General features: G+C 42.0%; 1 protein-coding gene across 3 annotated transcripts in view; it reads left to right on the top strand.

Annotated features, from left to right (window-relative positions):
* FAT1 (FAT atypical cadherin 1) overlaps positions 1–20,047 on the top strand; it is a 244,376-nt gene that overhangs the window by 130,633 nt on the left and 93,696 nt on the right. For all 3 annotated transcript variants that reach the window (XM_069744372.1, XM_069744371.1, XM_069744370.1), the window contains exon 7: positions 7,540–7,679. In XM_069744372.1, coding sequence (XP_069600473.1) covers positions 7,540–7,679 — 140 coding nt within the window. The remainder of the gene's footprint in view (positions 1–7,539; positions 7,680–20,047) is intronic.

Below are 20,047 nucleotides of genomic sequence, written 5' to 3'. Positions count from 1 at the left end.
GTGGAGTCTGTGTGGAGTCTGTGTGGAGACTGTGTGGAGACTGTGTGGAGACTGTGTGGAGTCTGTGTGGAGTCTGTGTGGAGTCTGTGTGGAGACTGTGTGGAGTCTGTGTGGAGTCTGTGTGGAGACTGTGTGGAGACTGTGTGGAGACTGTGTGGAGACTGTGTGGAGTCTGTGTGGAGACTGTGTGGAGACTGTGTGGAGTCTGTGTGGAGTCTGTGTGGAGTCTGTGTGGACATTTATATCTGAATCTAAAAATAAGGGTTACCTTGACCCATATGGATTTACGGTATGTAAGAATCACAATTATATAACAATTATATGGAATCAAACAATTCCTTAACTTCCTTGCAGCTGCGCTTTTTTTATATTTGCATGTAGGGAGTAAATCTTAATTTAAATAATGCGAGATAATTCATCATACATGATCTTTCTTTTTGTAATAGTTGGCATCAAGCCTGCTTTTGGATTCCTTCTGCCAGGTTCAAACATATATTTTTAACCTTTTTTTTTTCATATTCCGATTTTTGTTAAAAATAAATAAATCTTGCAGTTTTCACACTGGCTTCTGGGTTTTTTTTTATGGTGCTTTCACATTGCGCATTGTCCTATGTTTGTTGGTATTGTCAGGGCTTACACAGTTAAAAAGTTACATAGGTTGAAAAAAGACCTAGGTTCATCAAGTTCAATCTTTCTCCACCAACTCTACTTTTGTCACTAATTTACCGTAATTATAATCCACAATGTTCTGTTTACTGAGGAAATCATCCATCCCTTTTTAAAAGCTGTTCTAGAGTCAGCCATTATTAGCTCTTGTGGGCGGTTTTCCACAGTCTGACTGCTCTTACTGTAAAGAACCCTTTCCTATTTAGCTGCCGGAATCTCCGTTCTTCCACCCGTAATGAGTGCCCCCCTAGTCCTCAGTATGGTCCTTGGAAGGAGCTTATGTCCGAACTCCCTACAAAATGGGATTTGGTTGTATGCACTGACGGGGCCATTAACTATAATGGTGCCGAGAGAGTCAACTTGTGCTCTGTCATGCATCGTTTCCCGGCATATATTCCTACTGGAGGTGGACACTCAGGCATGGTAGACTGTATTTGAGTGTCCACCTCCAGTAGGTGTTTATGACTGGAAATTATGTATGACTGAGCACTTGGTAACTTGCCAGCATACCATACCATACACCCAAATGCCATTTTACGAGGGTTTTGGGTGTAAGCTTTGACTGCACCAATGAACGTAGGATGGAACGCTGTGTGAAGCACCCTTAGTCTCAGAACCACTGTGCATTCGGGAAAGGTTTACAGCAAGACCCTATATTCTGATGGTAGTCTCCTTTTCGATCAGATCTGTCACCAGATGTCACAATACAATGTAGACAACAGCTGACATTATTAAACTGATCTTTTAGACGCTATGTCAGAATGGCTAATTTATCCTGGTATTACCGTCAGAATTGTCTAAATCCAGCTGCAGAGTAAATGCCCATGAGTCCAGTGTATATAGTTTCTGCCATCCAGCATGACTGACAGCTGCAGCTTGTGCTGATCAGTGAGAGATCTCCGCAGCAGCAGAAACACTGAGGAGCTGTGGGTCAAGATAAGTGGATGGTAATTGACTTTAATATTTAAAAAAAAAAAATGCACAGCCATTTAGAGATGGATTTTCAAAATAATTACATCATCCTTACTAGGTCAAAGTGATCTATGTAATAATGTACACAGCGTGCATTGTGAAATTTGGTGTCATCTGTTTTCAATCATAACTACAATGTGAAACTCCGCTTTCAGCGAGATAAAGAAAGGTGTGACTATTAGTGGGTACAAAGGTAGCAGTCACATCTGAGCTTGCCTACATGTAAAAGATAAATGGAAAACAAATGGTTACCAGATTCAAGCAATCTTCCAACGTAACTAAGAAACTAAGCTTTTAATATTAGATTTTTTTTATTGTTGTTCTTAGTTTATATAACGAATAATTGTAGAATAAGGATAATAATATTCAGAATAATCATAATTAATAGGGAACTAAAAGAATAACTATACCAGGATCACCCACACAGTCTATAAAGAAGGGAGAAACTAAAAAGTGGGTGCAAAGGTTGCAGTTCCTTGGCCATGGCCAATTGCAGAAAAATCCAAAGGAAGAGGAGAGATTAATAAGTTAGTGACATTCCTGATGAAATCCCTGGATGGCTCAATGGTTAGCACTGTAGCTCTGCAGCGCTGGGGTCAAATCCCATGAAGGGCAATATCTGTAGGAGGTTGTATGTTCTACCTATGTTTGTGTGGGTTCTCTTAGAGTTCTCCGGTTTCCTCCCTTACTCCAAAAACAGGGAATTCAGATTGTGAGGCCCCAATGTGGACAACAATGATAACTTAATTGTTGTGCTATGTGGTGGTGCTATATAAGTAAGCATAATAAATACATTTCTGGTTTCCTAGGTTCAATTGTTAGAGGTATCTCAACTTTTTACTAGGCCACTCTCATTATTATCCCTTCTGACGTGAAGGGCCTGGTGATAATCGGCATTCCGGGGCGACTTGCTCCTTTGTCAAGTCACTACTGACTAAGCCTATGTGTATGTAACCTTGTAGTTTCTGGCTTCCTAAGAGCAGCGCTCAGCAACAAAGGGTCTTGATACAATTCAGGTTCATGATCAGCTCCCTCAAAGTACACCAAAGCCACACCTCATATATTAAGTGTCTTATCACGTCCTTCACAGTGCCGTTACATGCAACAACCCAGAACAACATGGTACAGGGTCCCTTATTGGGAACTTACACAGCAAGCTCCCGAGAATTTGGCATTGGATTTTATTCCCTTAGATATCATGTGACCTACAAACCAGGAAGCCCGCCATAAATGGAAAAGAACTACGGTAACTCTAGGGTACCGCAAAACGCAGCCCAAGTATACATGTCAAGCACATGACATAAACATTAGAAAAGAAAATAGCAATATATTAAATATTATCGGGAGCAGGATGGGAGGTGGTTTCCACACCTAACAAGGACAACGGTAATTAGAATAGTATAATAATATTTACGTGTGTTCCTTATTATTTTGTCGTCTCTTCTGCAGTTTATTTGTATGCGTGTTTACATGTTCAGAGAAGGTACTTCCATCCATCTGCTGATCCTTCACTTTGCTTTAATCCCACCAGATGTTGTGCAATTATGCAGTTTCGGAAAGATTTATCGCTAACTGCAGTTTATACATTGCAAATATATGTTGCTGCCTGTAATTACAATGCCGCAGTTAATGTGCGTTTATATATTTAGTGCATTATCCAAGGATTTGTGACAAGTGGTTTTATCTGCTGCTCTGTGCGTGCCGTGCCACGGTTTCGGAAGAGTGCGCTCAGAGGCAGCGGTGCTGGGCTAGTGTCCTTCTGGCTGGAGAGGCTGCATTTCCCGGCTTGTTCTGGCTGCCTGGGTTTCAGTTGAGCTTGGGAAGCCTTCTGCTTCATACTGTCAGATGTTTCACTATGTCTCACATCGTGTCTCATATCACATGTCATTAAACTTTACTTTGCGATACAGAGCGGTCCCCATCTGGACTCTGAATCTATAAGGTGTAACTGCAGGAAAGACATGGAGACATTCTCTGTATATAATAAGCGAATACAGTTTTCACAATGAGATATCAACCACTACATCGGATTTAGGAAATGAAAATGAACATGGCTTTTTTGTCTTATAATTCTCCATCGGCTGTGCTCCCCAGCCAGTGAATAAGGATGAGCTGCATTACCATAAACAACCTATGGACAAAGCCCTTTGATTCTAATCTAATACACCCCTTTTTATTTCAAATATTTTTATTGAATTTTTATATTTTTCGAAAACTTGAAAAACAACTGAACCCATACAGCCCATCCAAACCCATTTTATCACCACTTCTGAAAAAAGCAATGCAACCCCTTTAACCAAGAAGCCCTGGATGAGCATAACTAGAGATCCCTCTAAGCCAGTGTTCCCCATCTCCAGTCCTCAAAAGCCATCTGCACGTCATGTTTTCAGGATTTCCTTAGTATTGCACAGATGATATATAATTCCATCACCCGTGCATTAATGCTAAGGAAATCCTGAAAACATGATATGTTGATGGCTCTTGAGTAGAGATGAGCAAACCGGAACTGTAACGTTTGGGGTACGTACTGGACTTCAGACTGTAAAATAGACTTCCAGAAGGACAGAGATTTTCCAGCTCCAAAGTTCGGGTCCCCGTTCTTTTTATGAAGTTCAGGTACAGTTCTGGTACCCGGACAGAACTTTGTACTAAAGTCTGGTGGAACACGATGAACCTCAACTTCCACGGCTCCTCTCATCCGTACTCTCGAGGACTGGAGTTGGGGAACACAGTGTCTAAGCTAATGCTAGGTTTATTATTTTGGGAGGCCATGATATAAATTAATTTGAATAGTGAGATAAATATTAAAATGCAATGTGAGTATCAATAGCAAGAAGAACAGTACATAATGTTCTTTGTCAAAGAAGTTTCCCAGGACTCTGTTATCAATGGGCAATCTTTAAGACAGATCATCAATATCAGACTCTTGGGGGTCTGAGTCGATTTCTCACCACCCTTACTCAATGAGTGGGCCATTGTGCTATTACTCCTCTATATTATTTTCCTGGTACAATGATATACACATATTAGTGTCTGTGGACTGAATGAATAAGGACTAAGCTATGGTGAGCTGCAATACCAGGTGTAGCATTACAAAATGTTTGGTGCTGTGACTGGTCTACTATATAATTGTCTAAGGGGTACTTCCGTCTTTCTGTCTGCAACTTCCATAACGGAAATCCCGCGTTGCTGATTGGTCTCGCCAGCTGCCTGTCATGGCTGCCGCGACCAATCAGTGATGGGCACAGTCCGATTAGTCCCTCCCTACTCCCCTGCAGTCAGTGCCCGGCGCCCGCATGCTCCCCTCCAGTCACCGCAGTCAGTGCCCGGCGCCCGCATACTCACCTCCAGTCACCGCTCACACAGGGTTAATGCCAGTGGTAACGGACCGCGTTATGCCGCGGGTACCGCACTCCGTTACCGCCGCTATTAACCCTGTGTGTCCCCAACTTTTTACTATTGATGCTGCCTATGCAGCATCAAGAGTAAAAAGATGTAATGTTAAAAATAATAAAAAAACAAAAAACCTGCTATGCTCACCCACCGTAGTCCGCCGACCTGTGCGCGGCCTCCGCCATCTTCCGTTCCCAGAGATGCATTGCGATATTACCTAGAAGATTTAGCGGTCTCGCCTACGCCACAGCTTCGCTGGATTGGATTCCGGCAGGTGAATATATAACTATTTTTTATTTTACTTATTCTTTTAACAGGGATATGGTGCCCACACTGCTATATACTACGTGGGCTGTGTAATATACCGCGTGGCTGCTATATACTACCTGGCCAGTGTTATATACTGCGTGTGCTGTGCTATATATTACGTGGCCAGTGTTATATACTGCGTGGCCTGTGTTATATACTACGTCGCCTGTGTTATATACTGCGTGGCTGCTATATACTGCGTGAACTGTGTTATATAGTACGTGGGCTGTGTTATATACTGTTTTGGCTGTGTTATATATTGTGTGGCCTGTATTAACGCATTGGGTATTCTACAATATGTATGTATGTTTGTATATACCAGCCACATAGTATATAGCACAGGCCACTTCGTATTTGTCTGCTATATACTACATGGCTCCTATATACTACATGGCTTGTGCTATATACTATGTGGCTGCTATATACATACATACATACATACATATTCTAGATTACCCGATGCGTTAGAATCGGGCCACCATCTAGTAAGTTATAAAAGGGAGGCAGAACTCCCAGGGCACTGTGGCCCTTCAATCAGCCAATCAGTAAGAGTGATGGGAGTCTGACTCCACCAATCTGTTATTGGTGACCTATTCTAAAGGCAACTCTCTTCATACTATAGGAAAACAAACTTCATCAGCTCACCACTTCAAGGTAACAATTGTAGCTTGTTGGGTGAGATGTACGGAAAATGGTTTGGGCGGGTTCCCAGGATGTGAATATGGTAATGTAGATAATTGCAGCTTACTCTATTGAAAACATTAAAAAAACCACACACATTTATTTCAACAAGAAAAATAAAAGAAATAATATTTTTACACATTTCAAGCCTTTACAGGGCCCTTAACCTAGCATCATGCTATGCTATGACTAATGACCCTTTATAGACTTGAAATAAGTAGGCCAAGTGTTTCTTTTAACTTTTATTTATTAATTTATTTTAAATATCGGTGATCAAATTTTTTTTTTCACTTTTTCAATTGTGGAAACTGGAATTATCTAAGGCACTCTCCGCTTGTCTTCAATACCGGTCTCCAATACTCATCCTGAGATTCATGTTCTCAGTCAAGCTTAGATTAGACATATTGGTTACTTGATTCTGAATTCTCTTGTATAAAACAACCATTCTTTTCCTAGCCTGCCGTTTTGACTCTTCCATCTTTCTCTGTGTCTGTTCTGTCTTTACTATGAGTGCTGCCAGGAGACGACCAATCTAATGAAGTATTTTACATCCTTCAGATGGCTTGTGACCCGAGCTGTGTAGCAGAAGGTATCTGCTACAATGGGACTTCCCTCCATAGTTGTGTTCTAGACCCATTATTACGAATGATACATGTGTTTTAGACTCTTGTGCTTGTATTTTCTCACATTATCGGCGGCCCCCCGAGCTTCGCTTAAGAACTTTTTTTATGTACTTCCGTTATTTCTGTTCAAGGGCAAATTTCTGTTCTTTATCACTGGCTTCCTGAAAGATTGATATTGGAGTAATTAGGGCAGAAGCATTAGCTCGTGGCTATCATTTTATGACAGCTAATTATAAAATTGTAGCAGTCTTCAATCTAAAAGTCATACGAGCTGTCTGCAAAGAAATGCAATTTTGATTTGACAAAATAGTCGTGTCTAAATCTGCATAACACACACAGCGTCGTTAGAAGCTTAATGGCATTTGATGACTACGAACATGATGCTAATGGGGGCTCATTAAAAGTGACTGCAGATAACAACCAACTTGGCATATTGCGCCTGCCCATTCACTTACCCGCGAACTGATCCCCAAGACACTCCTTTATCAATCCAGTTCAGTTTGCGATTTGTATGATGTATTAGTCTAGAAGTGGGCAGCCTGTGGCTTTCTCTGTTTCGTCATGTTTGGAGGCCTAGAAGGATAAATGTTGGGGTGATAGAGCGCGCAGAGAGAGCCACACGGTGTCTGCACTTGATGTAAAGCCCACCAATACTAGTCATACTCTGTGTAAACGCAGATACGAGTCTTATTTTACCTTTTATTTTATTACATATCTGCTTTTAAGTACATGTCACTTTTCTTGTCCGTGATCGTTTACCACTGTGGCAATGCCGTGTCTCACTTTCCATCCACCCTCTTCTGTCGTAGCGTGGCCTCTGGTGATCTTCTGTTCACGCCGCCTCTACACCGTGTATCTACACTTATTTATAAAGTTTTCCCTCCTTTTTAACCAGGTGGAAACTACGACAGCAGGTTTGATGTGGACAAGGGCACCGGAACCATCATTGTTGCTAGACCTCTCGATGCAGAACAGAAATCTAATTACAACTTGACAGTGGAGGCAACAGATGGGACAAGATCTATCAGCACACAGGTAATTGAATTGTTAATGAAGTGTTTAAAAAGAATTTCTTTTGTATGCTTGTGGCCACAAACCATATTTTGTATACCGTACTAAATGAACTTAAAATTGCTTTTGCCTGAAATTCTACCTCCTTGCAGCAGCCAGAAGGGTTAATACACAATGGCTAGGTATGACTGTGGAGGAAATGCATCGGCATAGTTTGATTCCCATCAAATACATTAAAGAAGCAATTTGAAGGTAACAAAGCACGGTGGCCACTGAAGACGGCAACAGTTCAGAAGACTCTTATAAACACATTAACCGTTCACGACTAGAATGAATTGGCAGTCACTATGCTTACACCGGCATCGGAGGATAGAAGCCCCAGCGGTAAAGAGCCTCGTAGATTGTCACTTAGGGAAATATGTGCGTTCTCATTTCCATTTGACAGTTATCCACCAACTTCAACCATTTTTATTAGGTACCGTAGAAATATTCACTTGTCCTAATAGATAATTGGTACAGTCAGGTGCTTCCTCCTGCAAAGATATATGGGCATCTGCTCCACGTGTTGTTCGATAAGTCCTCTCTACTGTGCACATGGTCAGCGTTAGATTTCACAATATAGATATTCTGTACATGGAAGTTTTTATTTTGTCATCCTGTATGATTGTATTTATTTCAAAGGAGCATTGTCTGTAAGATTCCCCAACACCAGCTGGTTCTCTGCAAGGAAAATCTGAACCTTCCAAGAGGTTCTGGTAGCAAAGAATGATTGAAAGGTTCATTTCCATCTAAAATATTTGTGGCACATCCACACCATAAGAATTACATGTTTGATAGGTGCAGGTCTCACCTCTGCAGCCTGCATTTATCTAGTGTACCGAGCCCTGTTGACTATTTTCAGATCTCCCATAGAAGTAATTAGAGATCTGAAGGTGCTGACCCATTTCTCAATTCTTTTGAGACTCCTTTCTTGAGATAGATGGGTCATAGATATGTGACCAACATCTGCTAGACATGAATGAGATGGAAACACCCATTAAAGCGATGCATTATTAGTGTTTCCTCAAACCATAAGATTTCCCCAGTGAAGATTTTAGCTTTTAATAAATCTATCCATATTTGTAGTGTTGTGTGTATGTGTTAATATATACACCTATCGCCATCTTCTCTCATATCCAGCGCCATTCTGCGCTTCTTCTCAGTGATATCACCATTCGTCATTCTTCTATTTGTAGATTGGAAGTCTACTTTACGATGTAAGCCCATTGAGCCTCGATCTGTTGCTCCACAGACTTGCATTGTGAAAGATATCCGGCTCACACATAGAAAATAGAGTGAGCCGGATAATCTGAAGAGTGGTGACGTATATGGCAAGAGGAGCCATAAAGGATACCAATAAAGGCTGTGGTAGGTGAGTATATTAACACATACACACTACCCTACAAACACATTTACACTAATTTAATAAAAAAAAAAAACTTCATGGAGGCATTTAACAATTGAGTTTTGTTTTGATACATTTACATTTCTTTGCCACAGACCTGTCATTATATCCACTGTAGATCTGAAGCCCTGGAGAAATGATGCAGACTAAGTCAATACATGCTCTGTTGGGCATTATTTTCAACAATATCAACCTATTTTAGGCGGGCACCGTGGTCAACCGAAATCAATATCTAATAGATCACATAGTGACGCCGTCTCCATTATTAAAGTCAATGGCCCCATCAGCGCAAACATCTGAATCCCGTTTTTCAGAGCGTCAGACGTAAACCCTGACGGATCCAAAGACGAGTGGATAAAATGTGGTGTGAGCCGTATGAACGCAAGCAAACAATGGCAAGGGAACTACATTAATATGCAAAGCTCCATAATATCACTTATATCAACAAATCAGCACAGAAGACAATGAAGGAAAAAGTCCAACTAAAGTCTTAGGGTACCGTCACACTAAGCAACGCTGCAGCGATACCGACAACGATGTCGATCGCTGCAACGTCGCTGTTTGGTCGCTGGAGAGCTGTCACACAGACAGCTCTCCAGCGACCAACGATCCCGAAGTCCCCTGGTAACCAGGGTAAACATCGGGTTACTAAGCGCAGGGCCGCACTTAGTAACCCGATGTTTACCCTGGTTACCAGCGTAAAAGTAAAAAAAACCAAACCCTACATACTTACCTTCCGTGTCTGTCCTCCGGCGCTGTGCTTTCCTCTGCACTGTCAGCGCCGGTCAGCCGGAAAGCAGAGCGGTGACGTGACCGCTGTGCTTTCCGGCTGGCCGGCGCTCACAGCCAGTGCAGAGAAGCACAGCGCCGGAGGACAGACACGGAAGGTAAGTATGTAGGGTTTTTTTTTTTTACTTTTACGCTGGTAACCAGGGTAAACATCGGGTTACTAAGCGCGGCCCTGCGCTTAGTAACCCGATATTTACCCTGGTTACCAGTGAAGACATCACTGGATCGGCGTCACACACGCCGATCCAGCGATGTCAGCGGGAGATCCAGCGACGAAGTAAAGTTCTGGACTTTCCTCAGCGACCAACGATCTCCCAGCAGGGGCCTGATCGTTGGTCGCTGTCACACATAACGATTTCCTTAACGATATCGTTGCTACGTCACAAAAAGCAACGATATCGTTAACGATATTATGTGTGACGGTACCTTCAGCTGCCGGTATGAGGAGTGTCTTGTGTGAAAATCAAAATTTGTCAAACACTTTTTTCCCAGATACGTCTGTGTTGCCAGGCCTATATCCTCATTTCACGTGAAAACACTTTAGTAATCTGACATCCCTCTGTGGTTTGCTTCTTTGACTTCATTCTCTATTCCAATAATTCAGGGCTATCATTACTTGCTCGCAGCAGCCCATGGAGATCCGCCTGTACCGGCCTGGCCTTCCCTAGCTAAATTTAACATTTCTGCCCTGCTGTCTAAAACAGTAGCATTTCTTTTGAAACATTGCTGTTCTGAGCTGTATAATCCCCCCGGTTATTTTTATTTTTTTCGCATTTTGAGTTATTTGTACAAACCTCTAAAGAGCAGAGTGGAGGCTGAGACTCACTAACTATAGGAGGGCATACAGGGTCAAAGGAGCGGTTTTCAGTAGAAAATGGAAAATAGTCAGCTATTCTGCTAAATCTACCTGGCGTATTATAAACTAACTATGTCACTGCCCACAGAAAAGCTATAATAACAGTTTGACTTGTTGGAACAGATTGACCACTTGAACTTTGACGCCATGCTTTTGAAAATGTTTCATCCATCAGCCCCTATCTCATTTCCTATTTTTATAGGCTGGTACAGTATATGGATAATTGAACACATTTCCTTATTTAATGTAATAACAAAAGACCAAATATGAAGATACTGTAGCCAATATCTCCACCATGCTCACACCCCAAGTGGGGGAGCCACCCGGGGAGATAATCAATACCAGTTATCAAAGCGGACACTCCTCAAATCAGCAACAAAAAGAAAACAATGGAGTTTGAAGTCCATAAGCAAATATTTATTATTTACAACAAATGGCAACCATAGCCAAAAAGACATACAATTATCATAGTTCAAATAGACATTACATATAATTGAAAAGGAGGGTGAATAGTAGCAAAGGATGGAAATAGACACTATGTGGGTAATCCTGATACCAAATTTAATACTAATAAAGTGCGTAGTGCCACAGAGTAATCGGGTAAAGGACCAGATCATATCAAGTTCCCCTATAAATCTATACTGATGGCTATGTGCAAGTCTAAATAGCCCTGTGCCCAGGCTAAGTGACCGCTAAATCCGGTCAATGATCAAAGGCCAAACAGAAGAGGGGAAAAAACGCTGTAAATAAGCCCATACATATCAGTAGAGATCTCTCCACTTTCTTGCACCCTAAAGGTACCTTCACACATAACGATATTGTTAACGATATCGTTGCTTTTTGTGACGTAGCAACGATATCGTTAATAAAATCATTATGTGTGACAGCGACCAACGATCAGGCCCCTGCTGGGAGATCGTTGGTCGCTGAAGAAAGTCCAGAACTTTATTTCGTCGCTGGACTCCCTGGAGACATCGCTGGATCGGCGTGTGTGACACCGATCCAGCAATGTCTTCGCTGGTAACCAGGGTAAACATCGGGTAACTAAGCGCAGGGCCGCGCTTAGTAACCCGATGTTTACCCTGGTTACCATCGTTAAAGTAAAAAAAACAAACACTACATACTTACCTACCGCTGTCTGTCCCCCGGCGCTGTGCTCTGCACTCCTCCTGCACTGGCTGTGAGCGTCGGTCAGCCGGAAAGCAGAGCGGTGACGTCACCGCTCTGCTTTCCGGCCGCTGTGCTCACACAGACAGTACAGGAGGAGTGCAGAGCACAGCGCTGGAGGACAGACCGCATTAGGTAAGTATGTAGTGTTTGTTTTTTTTACTTTTAGGATGGTAACCAGGGTAAACATCGGGTTACTAAGCGCGGCCCTGCGCTTAGTTACCCGATGTTTACCCTGGTTACCGGCATCGTTGGTCGCTGGAGAGCTGTCTGTGTGACAGCTCTCCAGCGACCAAACAGCGACGCTGCAGCGATCCGGATCGTTGTCGGTATCGCTGCAGCGTCGCTTAAGGCCCCTTCACATTAAGCGACGCTGCAGCGATACCGACAACGATCCGGATCGCTGCAGCGTCGCTGTTTGGTCGCTGGAGAGCTGTCACACAGACCGCTCTCCAGCGACCAACGATGTCGGTAACCAGGGTAAACATCGGGTAACTAAGCGCAGGGCCGCGCTTAGTAACCCGATGTTTATGCTGGTTACCATCCTAAAAGTAAAAAAAACAAACACTACATACTTACCTAACGCTGTCTGTCCTCCAGCGCTGTGCTCTGCACTCCTCCTGTACTGTCTGTGTGAGCACAGCGGCCGGAAAGCAGAGCGGTGACGTCACCGCTCTGCTTTCCGGCTGACCGACGCTCACAGCCAGTGCAGGAGGAGTGCAGAGCACAGCGCCGGGGGACAGACAGCGGTAGGTAAGTATGTAGTGTTTGTTTTTTTTACTTTAACGATGGTAACCAGGGTAAACATCGGGTTACTAAGCGCGGCCCTGCGCTTAGTTACCCAATGTTTACCCTGGTTACCAGCGAAGACATCGCTGGATCGGTGTCACACACGCCGATCCAGCGATGTCTCCAGGGAGTCCAGCGACGAAATAAAGTTCTGGACTTTCTTCAGCGACCAACGATCTCCCAGCAGGGGCCTGATCGTTGGTCGCTGTCACACATAACAATTTTATTAACGATATCGTTGCTACGTCACAAAAAGCAACGATATCGTTAACAATATCGTTATGTGTGAAGGTACCTTTAATGTGAAGGGGCCTTAAGACTACCCCCTGACGAAGCCGAGGCGAAACGCGCGTTGGGGCCACCGTGTGGGATATCCTGGTTACCAATACGTGGGTAAGGATTAATATGGGCTTATTTACAGCATTTTTTCCCCTCTTCTGTTTGGCCTTTGATCATTGACCGGATTTAGCGGTCACTTAGCCTGGGCACAGGGCTATTTAGACTTGCACATAGCCATCAGTATAGATTTATAGGGGAACTTGATATGATCTGGTCCTTTACCCGATTACTCTGTGGCACTACGCACTTTATTAGTATTAAATTTGGTATCAGGATTACCCACATAGTGTCTATTTCCATCCTTTGCTACTATTCACCCTCCTTTTCAATTATATGTAATGTCTATTTGAACTATGATAATTGTATGTCTTTTTGGCTATGGTTGCCATTTGTTGTAAATAATAAATATTTGCTTATGGACTTCAAACTCCATTGTTTTCTTTTTGTTACTTATTTAATGTAATGCAGGATACTTTGCTTTTAGAAGAGATGGCGGGAAGATGCTTAAAGTGTTTTTGTCTAGGGTTCTTCTTTAAAAGAAATAAGTTTCTAATTTAGCTTTATTAAAGGGACTCTGTCTGCAGGATTTCATACCCCAAACAAATTTATATGTGCATGTAGATTTTTCAAAGACAAGTTCAGCAATACATTTACCTTGACAGTCCATTCCTCCATTACTGAGAAATTAGAGTTTGAAATAATATGCACATATCTATGGTAGATCTGACGCCTCTGTCACTCCAGCTCTATTCTCTGCCCAATGCCGATGCCTTCTGCAGTCATTCAAGAAGGAGGAAGCAGCACTGGGCGAAGAATAGAGCTAGAATGACACAGGCTTCTGATCAACAGTTGTATTCGTATATCAATTCAAATGCTATTGAGTATTGGAGGAACGGACTGGCCATGTAAAGGTATTGCTGGACTTTGAAAATACACATATAAATAGTCAGAGGGGGGAAATCCTGTTGATAGATTCCCTTTAAAGCTAATACTCCTTTATTCTTATTTTTACTTTACTTGGCTCAGCTTATACTTGGACAAAAAATTAAGATGGACAAGGCTAGTAAATGGGGTGTCAATCTCAACCAGCCAGTTTTATAGACTGGGCATCTTGAAATTCTGTTTGGGGTGGAATTGCGCTTACACAGGGAATGTGTCACCAGTTTCATGAATTAAGGGCAGCAAGAATCAGAGTCTGACTGCCTTATTACTGCCGAGTTTTACTCTGAGATTGATTCAGAGAAATCCTAGTTTGAAAAGCCAGAGATTGTGTCTTGGCTGATGAGGCTGATACCTAGCGGCGATCCCTTTGATTGACCGGTATCTCCCTATATGTGTGTGTATAGGGAGAGACTTGTCAGCATAGGGGATTAGGGCGTGGAGAAGCTGCCAGGGGCCAGCATCAGACTAGTCATCCAAGATGCTCAGTCCTGGCCGGCTTTTCAAAGCATGTTTTCTCGGAAACGCCGCAGCCTTTGAGAGTAAAACATACACAGCTGAAATAGTGCAGCCAGACTGATTCATTCTGTCAATTGGCCGTGTGAATCAGATGACAAGTTCCCTTTAAATTTAGACATATTATCTACATACGATAATTCAGACCCGCGCCTAATGAGAACCATACGTAGCCTGAAGCGAGAATCTTACTGATAATCATTCTAGCTGTTCCCAAAATCCAGCATAAAACAGCTGTTCAAAGTCTGCTGATTTTACCTGGAAAATGTGTTAAATTCATATTTATCTTTTTTTTTAATTGTTTTAAGTAATTTTCATTTTAATCCAAACATTTTATTTGATTGAATTTTCCATAAATCAATTCACCAGAAAGGAATAACTGTTGACAGGATTCTCATTAGGTTCTTCAGCCGACAATGTGATTTCTCCATTATTCCATTCTATGTTCTCATATTATAATCTTCATTTATAGTGAGGTAATTAGATTGGCCCGTGCATGTATAATTGTTCTTGAAGCAATGTTTGATGAAATGCCCTAAGTACGCTTGCTTACTGTAAATATGGATTTTCAAGCTGCTTTTCTTTCTAAACTTTCTTTGTGGATTTATGTCATAAATGAGCTACAGATCCCCGGTTCGCCCGTGCTGAGCCCATGGTTTAAACTGTTGAATAATCATAGGGATTTACCCAATCAAGAATTCAGAGAATGTGCTCCGTGTTTGCAAATCTTAATTAACACACATTCCTCTAAGTCAGAGGTCCCCAACTCCAGTCCTCAAGGCCCACCAACAGGTCATGTTTTCAGGATTTCCTTTGCATTGCACAGGTGATGCAATTATTACCTGGGCAAAACTAAGGAAATCCTGAAAACATGACATGTTGGTGGGCCTTGAGGACTGGAGTTGGGGACCTCTGCTCTAAGTAACCGGACTGTGTTATATGTGGCAGTAGGTTCTAGGGCTAGGCGCTGGAGAACTGCTTACATATTCAGTTTTTATATCACACTGCTGTATTACACCTCCAAGGTCAAGGTTACAGCGGCATTTAGACAAGACAAACATATTATTCTGCAAATCCTTCTTATTTTGTCTAATTCTACCTCGAAATATTCTTTGCTGTTGACCCGACTGCATCTTTTCTTCCCTAGGGTAGAATCCGTTAATTTAAAGACAGACATACACTTTGGGACTGTGCTCTTTTGACTACAGATCTGTCATATAATTTGTTAGTAAAGTATGCAAATCATATCCATGTGAATTAGTATTCAGTTCTTGAAATATTCATAGGTAATTAGAAAGGAAAGTGTTGAACATAAGTACTGTACATGTTCTAGCTTCCCCGAGCTCTTATCGGGTTAAGTGCATTTAAAGTGAATCTGTCACCACATTGACCTATCTAAACTATTAATATGGGCATACAAGCTATAGACTGCTGAGGAGAGTCATCCCTGTATGTTTCAGATCAGATGCCTTGCTGAGAAATCATCTTTTATCATTTTCTATAAATAACCTCTTCCAGGCTCCGGGGAGGACGCTGCCTGGAGACAACTCTGCCTCTAGAGCTTATTTTACATGAAGGGGGAGTTACCAGTGTGAGTCAAGTAACTAACACAGAACAGGAGAAATTAACTTTGTCTCCTCAGAAACACATTTTTTGCAGCTCTTGAGCTCTGCTGTATTGCAATAATTTTGCAGCCCTGTCTCCCTGTGACATGGAAGCTGAGAGGAACCTGCAGATGTCAGGTATAATCACACACAGCTCTACAGTGAGATCAGGAGAGCAGAGAGCGGTTATTATACATCACACATGCGGGTCAATTTCAACATGTAATTTGATTTGATTAACTTGAATGGTAACATATAATGAACGGTTTCTATGTTCTGTCTTCAGAATTTTGTAATGCAGGGTAAAGACATGGCTGTAATGACGCTGTAATACTGATTAAATTGATACCGTTCGTGAAAACAGCCACTACTTTAATCAGCATTTGAAGTTTTCGGATAATTAGATTTCGGTGCACAGGGGCCGGACTCTGCACTGGGTCTTCTCCTCCGGGCCTGTAATTCCCCAACCCCTCCACCTGCCTCCTCCTAGGAGATCTTAGATAGAGGAGGCAGGTCATTGAAAAAGCAATGGCCTCTCGTTCAAAGAAGGCAAGCGGAAAATCACAGACCACGAGGAGAAGACCCTGTGTACAGTCCGGCCCTGTGCACTGAAATCTTAATTTGCAGAAATCTTCAAATGGCGATTAAAGAAGAACAACAAAGCGGATTTCTTCACCAAAAGGTATCAATGTAATAAAAATGTGTTTGTTGCGCTAGTCTGTTTAGAAAGCTGGAACTTGGCAGGAATAGCTACCTAATTGGGAGATAAGTTTTAAGCCCTTGGTATTCACCACTGTCACAGAAGATAAAGTGTAACACAGAAACTCAATATGTAATTGTTGGTATCTTCTGTGACAGTGGCGAATACCAAGGGCTTAAAACATTTCTCCCAATTAGGTAGCTATTCCTGCCAAGTACCAGCTTTATAAACAGACTAGCACGACAAGCAACACATTTTTATTTTTTGAGGTTTGGTTTACTTATTGGATTTCTCACACAGAATCCGAAGTTTGTCTGCAGCTTACTGTTTTCCTGTTTCTCCTCCTCACTACCATAGTGAGGGCGCTAGTGTTTTCTTTACCAAAGGTATCAATGTAATCAGTATTACAGCGCCATTTTTTACATTACAAAGCTGCTGACAGGTTCCCTGTAAAGAGCTGGTTACACAAGGTGTGAGCGAGTGCTCTTCATATGTAAAATACCAGATTTGGCTTATTCCTAAACCGGTAAGATATTTCCAATGTATAATATAGGGGCTCACTTGCTGATCATAAGGGTTTCAACCACTGTGATACTGGTTACCCCATAAATCTCTACCCACACATCTATATATCTTTATATCTGCATCTTTCTACCTTAGTGGAACATTAGAAACTAGTTTTTGGTTGGCCGCATGTACCCATCTCCCTGATAATGTCTAGGTGACTGTCCTTTTGTCTGTTTTTATCCCATTTTTCGATCGTTATCTGCCTACACATCTTTGCATCTTGATTGAAAACTGGAAGCTACTTTTTGGGGGTTTGAATGTACCCTTATGTTTGACTTGGCTGAATTTGTATGTTAATTCTTCAAAACGAGGGAGGTAGAAGAGCGGCTGCCAAACACTTCTGACACTGTTTATCTCATGGGAACTAATAGAATTGGATGTAAAAATCAAGCCCGTCCATTGTATTTTCCCCTGGCACCAGACATCACTGGAGGGTCTGACAGCCCCACTGGCACTTTACCAGCAAGTATCTAATCTCCGTGGGCAGCCTTATTCTCGTACGTTTGTTCGGTTATGTGTGTCTTGCTGCATTACAAGCGTCTTATTTAACAGACAGATCACTTTATGTGCGGAAGCTTATTTAAGAAGCACGGTGGCGTTCACACACGTATAAATGATTATATGCCGAAGCTCAAATAACTTATTCTTACAATGAAAAGTAATTTTTTTGAAGTGCACAGTAGGGAGCCACTTTGAGAACACAATAGCTGACTTGCATTCAGTTTGGTAACAATGGAGCTTAAAATGTCAAACATCTTCAGCTTCTAAACAGCATCCAATAGTAATAATGGCTTTACATGGAAGACAATAACTAATCTACCGACTGAAAGCGTAAACTGTTACCAGGATCACTGATTCTTGGTATCACAGGGTCATGTGGGCAGAGCTTCTAAATGTGGTTGTAGATATGCAATATACTGGGTGGAGAAGATGTAGCGCATGGGGACCCCGGGGCTTCAGGGAGGCCAATGGCCACTCGGGAACACAGGGAGCCACCACTATTTATAATGTATTAAGACTTTGCTGATCGTTTTTCCTGTACGGTGATAATAAAAATGGTGATAATTGTGTGTTTGCCCATAAAATGTATGACCATTTTTATTATCCCTGTGCTTTCACATCACTGTTGTCCCTTAGCTGTGACATTAACTATCCTCTCTCATGAAGTTTTCCTTGTCCTGTGACATCACTGTGTGCATTATTCCTATACCACGTGCAGTAACCCTTTCCTGTGCCTTCACAGTATTTATTATTGCTTTATGATGTCGCTAAGCGCTAGATGTTTTTATATAGCCTGAAGGTGTTTGTTGTTGTTTCTTTTTAACATTACCTTGTACATTTTTCCTAAATAGGAATACACAATGACCATGATCATTGTTATATCATTGCATAATCCTTGCAGTGTGATATTGCTTTGATCGTACCGACTGTGGGTCTCTTGATTGGGAACGTACAGCCTCATAGGCATATATGAGACTGCAGGTTCAGGGCGGGAAATACATGGTCAGTTTTGGCATTGATTTCCGGTCTATATACATACAGTGCCTTGCGAAAGTATTCGGCCCCCTGGAACTTTTCAACCTTTTCCCACATATCATGCTTCAAACATAAAGATACCAAATGTAAATTTTTGGTGAAGAATCAACAACAAGTGGAACACAATTGTGAAGTTGAACGAAATTTATTGGTTATTTTAAATTTTTGTGGAAATTCAAAAACTGAAAAGTGGAGCGTGCAATATTATTCGGCCCCTTTACTTTCAGTGCAGCAAACTCACTCCAGAAGTTCATTGTGGATCTCTGAATGATCCAATGTTGTCCTAAATGCCTAATGATGATAAATTTAATCCACCTGTGTGTAATCAAGTCTCCGTATAAATGCACCTGCTCTGTAATAGTCTCAGGGTTCTGTTTGAAGCACAGAGAGCATCATGAAGACCAAGGAACACAATAGGCAGGTCCGTGATACTGTGGAGGAGAAGTTTAAAGCCGGTTTGGATACAAAATGATTGCCAAAACTTTAAAACATCCCAAGGAGCACTGTGCAAGCGATCATATTGAAATGGAAGGAGTATCATACAACTGCAAATCTACCAAGACCCGGCCGTCCCTTTAAACTTTCATCTCAAACAAGGAGAAAACTGATCAGAGATGCAGTCAAGAGGCCCATGATCACTCTGGATGAACTGCAGAGATCTACAGCTGAGGTGGAACAGTCTTTCCATAGGACAACAATCAGTCATACACTGCACAAATCTTGCCTTTATGGAAGAGTGGCAAGAAGAAAGCCATTTCTCAAAGATATCAATAAAAAGTGTGGTGTATAGTTTGCAACAAGCCACCTGGGAGACACACCAAACATGTGGAAGAAGGTGCTCTGGCCAGATGGAACCAAAATCGAACTTTTTGGCAACAATGCCAAACGATATGTTTGGCGTCAAGGCAACACAGCTCATCACCCTGAACACACCATCCCCACTGTCAAACATGGTGGTGGCAGCATCATGGTTTGGTTCTGCTTTTCTTCAGCAAGGACAGGGAAGATGGTTAAAATTGATGGGAAGATGGATGGAGCCAAATACAGGACCATTCTTGAAGAAAACCTGTTGGAGTCTGCAAAAGACCTTAGACTGGGACGGAGATTTGTCTTCGAACAAGACAATGATCCCAAACATAAAGCAAA

This window comes from Ranitomeya imitator, chromosome 1 (assembly GCF_032444005.1).
Source record: "Ranitomeya imitator isolate aRanImi1 chromosome 1, aRanImi1.pri, whole genome shotgun sequence".
Classification (NCBI taxonomy): Eukaryota; Metazoa; Chordata; class Amphibia; order Anura; family Dendrobatidae; genus Ranitomeya; species Ranitomeya imitator.
This window is presented reverse-complemented; position numbering and strand designations above follow the sequence as displayed.